The sequence below is a fragment of the Lolium rigidum genome, chromosome 4 (assembly GCF_022539505.1).
Source record: "Lolium rigidum isolate FL_2022 chromosome 4, APGP_CSIRO_Lrig_0.1, whole genome shotgun sequence".
Classification (NCBI taxonomy): domain Eukaryota; kingdom Viridiplantae; phylum Streptophyta; class Magnoliopsida; order Poales; family Poaceae; genus Lolium; species Lolium rigidum.
Genome location: NC_061511.1, coordinates 263,087,153 through 263,095,413, shown reverse-complemented (window position 1 = coordinate 263,095,413; position 8,261 = coordinate 263,087,153). Strand labels below are relative to the sequence as shown.

Sequence of the window (8,261 nt, the reverse complement as noted above, 5' to 3'; positions counted from 1 at the left end):
GGGCCTTCGTCAAAATCCCGAGGTTTTTCCTGAAAGTTGGATTTCTGCACAAAAACGAGACACCAGAACAGTTCTGCTGAAAACAGCGTTAGTCCGTGTTAGTTGCATCCAAAATACACAAATTAGAGGCAAAACAATAGCAAAAGTGTTTGGGAAAGTAGATACGTTTTGGACGTATCAGTGGTACAGACAGGTAGAGTGCGTGTGAACATAAATGAAGAGAATGGAACCTTTTTCAGAACTTATAAAGGGTTGAGACATGGAGACCCTCTCTCTCTCCCATTTGATTTGGTTGGAGATGGGCTGAGTGAGATGCTAAAAGGGGCTAGGAGGGCAGGTTATGTCAAGGGGTTAGCTCCCAATTTGGTTGAGGGAGGAGTTTCACATCTTCAATATGCTGATGACACCATTATTCTTACTGAGAATGATGAAGGCAGCTTTGCTGCAATTAAATTTATCTTGTACTACTATGAAGCAATGTTAGGATTAAAGATCAACTATCAGAAAAGTGAGATTATGGGTATAGGAGTCACTGAGGAAGATTTACTTAGAGCTGCAAACATGATGAATTGCTCTATTGGGGATCTTCCTTTAAAATACTTGGGGTTACCAGTAAGTCAGAACTAAATCCTAGCTAATGAGCTAGATTTTGTGGCAAAGAAGGGAGACAAAAGACTGGAGTGTGGGTTTAACTCTCTGGCTTCTTCTGGGGCCAGAGCTGTGTTAATTGATGCATGTCTGGATAGTATCCCAACCTATGCAATGGAGTTTTACTTGCTGAAGGAAAGTAATCATTACAAAATGGATATGTCTAGGGCTAGATTCTTCTGGGAGGGTGTTGGTGAGAAGAAAAAGTACCATATGGTTAAGTGGGATCGCTTATGTAAACCGAAAAAGTATGGTGGCCTGGGTTTTGCTGACACTAGAGTTAGGAACATTTGCTTGGTCACTAAGTGGATTTATAAATTGGAAAGTGGGGCTCAGGAATTGAGTTTTCCAGTTCTGAGAAACAAATATATGGAGGAGGCTGGGTTCTACCAATCTGGTGAGAATGGTGGTTCTTAGTTCTGGAAAATCCTCCATGAGGTAAAAAAAAGTGGTTTAAGATGGGGCCGAGCTACTCTGTGGGTAATGGTAAGAAAACGTTTTTCTTGTTAGATGTGTGGATTGGGGTGTGTCATTTGAAAAATATGTTTCCTACCTTGTTTGTTTGTTTGTTGTGAGCAACAAAATAAGATGGCGAGTGAGGTCCTCATTAATGGGGGTATTTTAATCACCTTTGATAGATCTTTTGGGACAGTGGAGGTAAATGAGTGGGGAGAGCTCCAGGAACTGTTGGGGGATGTCCAGCTTAGTGAAGCAGAGGACAAGGTTAAGTGGGAACTTGAGAAGAGTGACAAATTCTCAACCAAATCTATGTATCTTTTCATTTTGAATCTGGGGGTTTTGGATGGTAGGATGAGTGAAATGTGGAAAACGAGTTGTCCTCTGAAACAGAATAATTTCCTTTGGCTTTGTTTCAGGGGCAAATTCAATCAGTTGAAATGGTCGGGCTCTATTTTGTGTGTGCAACGTGGCAGTATAGAGGAAGTGGATCATATCTTGTTTTGTTGTCCAGTGGCCAGATTGGTCTGATGCGTATTAAGAGATTGTTTTGAGGTTAGCTCTGTACCACCCAGAAACAGAGATGAGTTTGTTGCAATTTTTCTCAAACAAAGAGAGAGCAAGAATAACCATGTTGTATGGTTTTGGTTAGCTGTTGTTGCTTGGGCACTGTGGCTGACCAGAAACGAACGGATATTTCAACATAAAGTGTTGTTTAATCCTTTGCATCCGCTTTACCGTGCTTTATCTCTTATGATGCAGTGGAGGCAATTGATCAAGACTAAGCGTCGACGGCTACGGAGGAGATGATGGAGGCGATTGACACGAAGCTGAGAGAGATTGGCTCAGCGAGAGTAGGAGTTGGTTAGGGACTTAGTTTCCTGGGTGTGCTTTTTAGCGAGTTGCAAAACTGTGTAGCTTGTGTCGCCGTCTTTGAGCTCGAGTGTTCTGGGTGTGGTCGCAGGGTTTGTTTTTGTTAGCCTGGTCGATTCTTTTCCCTAGCGTGTGTGGCCGTCGTGCTGTAACAGATGTTCTTGTGTGAACCTTGGTTAGCTTTCAATCAAAGCTGAACGCCCTCCCCCATATGGGATCGGGTTGTCTTGTTTAAAAAAAAACCGTTTGAAAAAAGGTTAATTGCGTCTAAACCCATGTAACCTCAAATTTCTGAAAGGCAACTGAAATCTTGAATCCGGAGGACTGCAAAAACTGAAAGATTGAAAATCTTCACCTTGAGCCGAGCGTGCCTACAAATTTGAATCCAGCAGCTTGCTTAACCGTGGCTACAAATTACGTACGAGGCTCAGCACTTTGGTAGCCTGTGTGTCCTCTGTTTCTTTCTCTGGTTTTGCTTGGAACGTTGCCTGTTCTGCAGAAGCAGAGGACTGAGAGGAGGTGGCGTCTCAAGGACACCATCGTTTCTCGCTTCCCATCCCATGGAGCGTATTCGAACAGACAGCTGGGTCAAAACTCGAAAGCAAGAAAGCAAATATCCCATGGAGCGTATTCGAACAGGCCACTCCGTAGAACAAGTCCACAGCAGTCGTGAACCAACCCGAACCCAGTGCACTTCCTCCATTCTAGGCTTTACCGCACCGACCAAATCGCCGGCCCATCCGCCGCAGAATGCTCCGCCTCCTCACCGGCGGCCTCCGCCGCTCCCTCTCCACGGCCGCCTCGCGCCCGCCGTGGGCGCTGATCCAGCTCACCTCCATGGACAAGTCGGGGGCGCCGGCGCCGGGCGCGTCCTGCCACCTCGACGCGCCCCCGTTCCTCACCAACCTCACCGTCCCCGCCCACTTCGTCCACCCGCGCCCTCGCCTGGACCCCGCCACCGGCAAGCACGGCTCCGTCCCGGGCCAGGTCTGCGCCACCAGCGCCCACGGCTTCCTCCTCGTGCGCTTCTGGGAGTCCCGCTTCGGCTTCTCCGTCGGCGCCGGCGGCGACCACGGCGAGTCCCTGGTATCCGCCATACTCAACCTCTCCTTCACCGACATGGACACCAATCCGGAGACCACGCGCTTCGTCTGCAACCCGCTAAGCGGCGAGCTTTACCGCCTCCCGGACATCGACGGCACCAAGAGGACCTCCGCCTGCAACCACGTCGGCATCCTCACCCAGTCCGAAGGCGGGGACGCGGCCCCGGACAGGTACGCGGTAGCTGAGATGTTCACCGCCGGAGGCAGGGAGGAGGAGGGATTGCTCATGAGGCGGTTTCTCTCCGACACCGGGGAGTGGGAGAAGTTGGTCGGCTTGCCGTCCCCTCTGCCGGCTGCGGCTGGGCGGCAGATGGACGTCGTCACCGCCGTGGTGGCCTTCGGCGACCGGCTGTGGTGGGTCGACGAGAGCTGGGGCGCCGTCTCGGTGGACCCGCTCAGCGACCGGCCGGAGCCCCGCTTCGTGGAGCTGCCCAGAGGCAGCGTGCTGCCTGACCTCAAGGGCATGGTCTTCATGAAGCAACTCGGCAGGTACCGGCGCATGGGGGCCAGCGACGGGAAGATGCGCTACGTCGAGGTGTCCAAGGACAAGCCCTACGTGATCACCGCCTTCTCCCTCGACGACGGGGGCACCTCCTGGACGCTGGACCACGAGGTGCCATTTCTCCACATCTGGATGGACGAACGCAACCAGTTTCCGCCCTTGAAGGAGATGCCGGCCATTGGGGCCATCGACCCGCTCAACGCCAATGTGGTCTACCTCGTCTGCGGCCACCAGCTTCTCGGCGTGGACATGGTTAGCAAGAAGGTTACTGGGAGTTCTCGTATAGCTATACCCCGTGTCCCCATCCTACCATGTGTGCTCCCGGCATGGCTGGAATCAACCAAGATCCCGTACGCAGGTAACACTCTCGCCCTTTGACCTATGCAAGTGCTGAGTATGAGTATACTAGTATAGAATTGTTTGATTTGGGCACATTTTGTTTGTTTTAGCACATGCATCTTCTGAAATTATGTGCTTGGACTAGGCTTATGTAGGATTCTCTGTATAGAAACTGTGCTGCTAGAATTTGGGTCCAAATTGAGAGGAAAGTGTTGTACATACAAAAGAAGTGCAGGCTGTGCAACCAACTTAGGAAAATAGGCCGTCGAGGAGTAGAGCTAAAGCTAAGTGAAAGGCTGAGTGTGTTCTAGTATGTTCATTTGTATCTTGTTTCCCTGCCCCCTCCTACCATTTGTGCTCCCAACTTAGTGCCCCCTTATGCAGGTAATTTCCAATGTTCGTTGGATTGCTTGTTTGAGTCATGTGTACTGAACAAATGTTAGATTGGACATATTCCATTTAAACCTGCCTTCTGAAATGATGTGCTTGGAGGCCTGTGTACATTGCAGGGTCCTCTGTATACAAACTGTTCTAGAATTTTGTGTGAATTGAGGGAAATTGAGATGAATTTGGGGAAGAGTAGTAGTGTTTGGATCCTTTGTAGTGGGGTTCTACCACTACCACATACAAAAAGAGAAGTGCAGCCAAGGTATGAACAATAAGCTGCAGGAGTAGAGCCAAGTGAATGACTAACTTCTAGTCTGCTTGTCCCAATCTTCTGGTACACCTGCCCTTTACTGCACAATCGGCCAAGTCCCATCCTAGTGGTCGCCACGGTGTATGTCATTTGCGGTGGCCTATTTTTTATGCTTTTATTGGATTTAGATATACATATGGAGAAATTATCATGAACTTTATATTGGTAGATAAAGGTTACCCTGATACTTCACTGAGTTTTTGTGCCTTCTGTATCCTTTACCAATACACCAATTTTGTATTGCCAAGTATCAAATTTATGGTCTTTGTTTATATAATTGAAAAGTTCCTGGCGTTTCCTCCAAAAATTTTTTTTTTTTGAAAAGTTCTTCCAATATGTACTACTTTCCTGCCACGTGCACGCACAATGTGGATGTGCCTCCCCAACCATTGCTGCTGGGAGCTAGATGACATCTTGCTGCACCACTCCTTCCCTTTCTATGTCACTCCTTTGGAGTCGTATGCTACCTTGTATTCTGATTTCATTGTAGTCTCCAAATTTTCTATTTTGCTTAAATATATATACCAGTCTAATGATGTTTCCTTGTTTCCTGATTTTTATATCACATCACATGTATTGTGTACTAGGACATCCTAGGGAACAATGGTATTATTTGTTATTGATTCGTTTGGTTATTCAAATATCTATGACTATTGCATTTCATTCATGTAATTATTGTAAAGTTATATCAACTCAGTACTCTTGTTCAATGTCCCAACTTTTTATGCCATTTCAAGTCATGCATACCATGCAGACAAATGTTTACCTTGTTATGATTGTTTAAGCTTTTGTTTGCATGGTTGAAGATTGGAGCAAGAAGACTACTGCCAAAAGGGAGGTTTTGCCAGATACAGACAAAAAGAACACTCTACGTGTAGAGGTAGAGCTGATGAAATGAAGTGTACCAGATAATTCGTATTTTGGTACTTTCTCATAACTATCTCTCCTTGTATCATACATTATTTATCACATTCCATTCCTCTTAAAATTCTTGCAATTTGTTACTTCGAAATAACGGAAGTACTATTTGGTGCATTTGTCTGGCGGCTGCCAAATAGTATTGACTAGTGCTATTTTATGATTCACCAGACCTAACTTGTTATTTTAAAGTTAAAATGGGGGAGTGTGAAAAATCGTAATGTTTAATAGAGCTTAGTACATACCGAGTATTTTCATTATGATGAGTCATTGTCTTTCATCATTGCAAATATAATCACCGCTGATCTTGCCAAAACTGAACCATTCTCTTGCTACTTCGTAAAATTAGGATGTCGTAATCCTTGTTGCACCAGAAAGTAGAAAATAAACAACTCATGTTGCAGTGTTCAGATGGCACCTCATTTCTGTCATTGTTTCAGAGCGATGTTGATGTGAGTCTTCTTGTTTTTGCTGTTTACTTCTGAACCCATGCTTCTGTTTAGTTGTATCTATGTTGAGCTCAACGCTTCTTTTTTTATGTCACGCATTTTCTCCATAAGAGTATTCAGATGTTCCTAGTGTATATTTGCTTACAAGAACTATTGCAATGAGATTGGTGAGACTCATGCTTATGTTTACAATTTGTTTTGCAGGTTTCTGAGACTTGTAAGAGAAGAGTTGTTTTGGAGGACTAGGAAACGACTGATGGTGGTAGTTTTCTGAACTCTTACTTTGGGGGAATGCTGTGAGAAGTCTTGGTTTGTTAGAATCTGCCAGCGCACTTGCCTAATCACAATTTGAGAAAATCTGGCAAGCGTTTTTACATATTTTGGCTTTGCTTGTTCACCCCTTGAGCTTTAGTAGAACAGCTTGATTCCGCCGGCAATTCAGCATGGATCGACAGTCAACAACAACATTATGTCCTTTTAACTTTGAATCGTTCAGTAGATTTTAGAAGTTACAACTATGAATATAATGGCCTACACTGTTCTGGGGTCTTGTCAACTATTAAACGCCATTGTGAAAATCTGGAATGTTGTTTTAACTTGAGAATGCTTTCTTTGAATTGACTAGTTCTGTAAGATTAAAGCGATGTGTTCTTGCATTGTTGCTCAATCTGGAGTTTAGATTAATCCTTGGCGTTGATATGGTTTTTCTTTATTTTGGAGAGGTTTAATCTGTTCTAAAGTTTGGCTGATCTTGGCGATTTGGAATCCATGCATACTCTGCAATGGATCAGTCACGCATGTATGCTCCGTGTCAGCACCGAAGAACGGTATGCGGCACGCGCGACGATGCGCTGCAAACTTCAGGCTCTCTCCACCGCTCCCCAACCATCCTGACAAATCCCCCTGAGGCTCCTGCCAAATAGACGTTGCTGATTCATGCCGCCCTCCCCCGCTGCTCCCTTACCGTAGATCCGGCTTTTCCCCGCCTCCCTCAACTCGCGTCGTCGCCAATGGCACCCCACCGCCCTTGTAGCTATGTCGGCGTCTTAACCTTCGACACCCTCAATGAAGCGGCGCATGCCTACAACGCCGCCTGGTAGCGGTTCGGCCGACCACGCCGCTTATAAAACTTCCCCGAAATCCCCAACTGCGAGACGGCGGAGATGCTCGCGCCACCGTTGCCCTTGTTTCGGCGGAGGACGAGCGCGCCACGCAAGGGCGGTTTAGCTACTGCTGGTCCCCAACCACATGGCGGAGTGGAGGTGGCTTCATCCCGAAGATGTAGTTTGTTGGGACTGCCAACTCCGACGAACTGTACCGGCTCATGGAGTTGGGACTGACGACCATCCCCGACAACGACTGGCTCGACACTTTCACCGACAACGATTAGGGTTAGGTTTAGCTTAGAATAAATTTTAGTGCTTCAATGTTGGTTCATTATTAAAATTTTAGTGCTAAAATTCACTAAATTAGCTTCTAGAAATGCACTAAAATTTTACCCTAATTTTTGGGGTATCTCGATCGGCAACAACCCAACGCGCCGTAAACGCGAAACACGGTGCCTCAGTTTGCGGCATTTGTTGGATTTGCTCGTATGTATGTCAAAATTGATTTATTTAGTGCTTTGCTGCATATGTCATTTTTTTTTCAATTAAGGAACCCTAGTGATATCATTTTGTATGCCAAAAAAGTAAAATCATTTTTTATGATTTTTTATGCCAAAAAAGTAATCTCATTTGAAGTTATACATGTAATTATTAAACACTCAATTAAAGTTTCTGAAAGTTTTTATATTTCCGGCAGAAGTGAAAGTTCTGCGACCGGAAACTGGGGAAAGGAGGGGGGTTGAGGATCGAGGACAGTATCCTATTGGTCCTAGCGGTCAAAGTAGAACAGAGCTGAAGACTGAAGCCACCTCCTCCTCGCAAAGGAAATTTTGGCGGGAAAATGATGACATATGCTCAGCAGTCTGCACCGCCAATGGGGCGATGGCGTTCAAAACCACCCAAACCCACCTTTTTGCAGGCCCTGCTACCATACAGCTGCACGGCATTTGAATTCGCTGCGTACACCACTACACCAGCCTAGTAGATGAGCGTTCCTGACTTGTGGACCCGAAAGAGCTGCCACGTCCAGACGTATTTTAGCTGGATGCACCTAGTCCACGTGAACCGACGCGTCTGCACTGTAGAAGGGTTATTGGAGATTGCACAGCACCAATAGGGCCGGCTGCTCATATATATATATATATAGGCGGACACATGTACAATTACAGG

The 8,261-nt window shown here is 46.2% G+C and overlaps 1 protein-coding gene across 1 annotated transcript; it reads left to right on the top strand.

Moving 5' to 3' along the window:
• Positions 1-1,236: 1,236 nt before the first annotated feature.
• Positions 1,237-6,231, top strand: LOC124648684. The gene is made up of 5 exons (XM_047188400.1): positions 1,237-1,371; positions 2,477-2,578; positions 2,686-3,940; positions 5,425-5,498; positions 6,190-6,231. The coding sequence occupies exons 1-5, from the start codon at positions 1,237-1,239 to the stop codon at positions 6,229-6,231; spliced, it is 1,608 nt and encodes a 535-aa protein (XP_047044356.1).
• Positions 6,232-8,261: the final 2,030 nt, after the last annotated feature.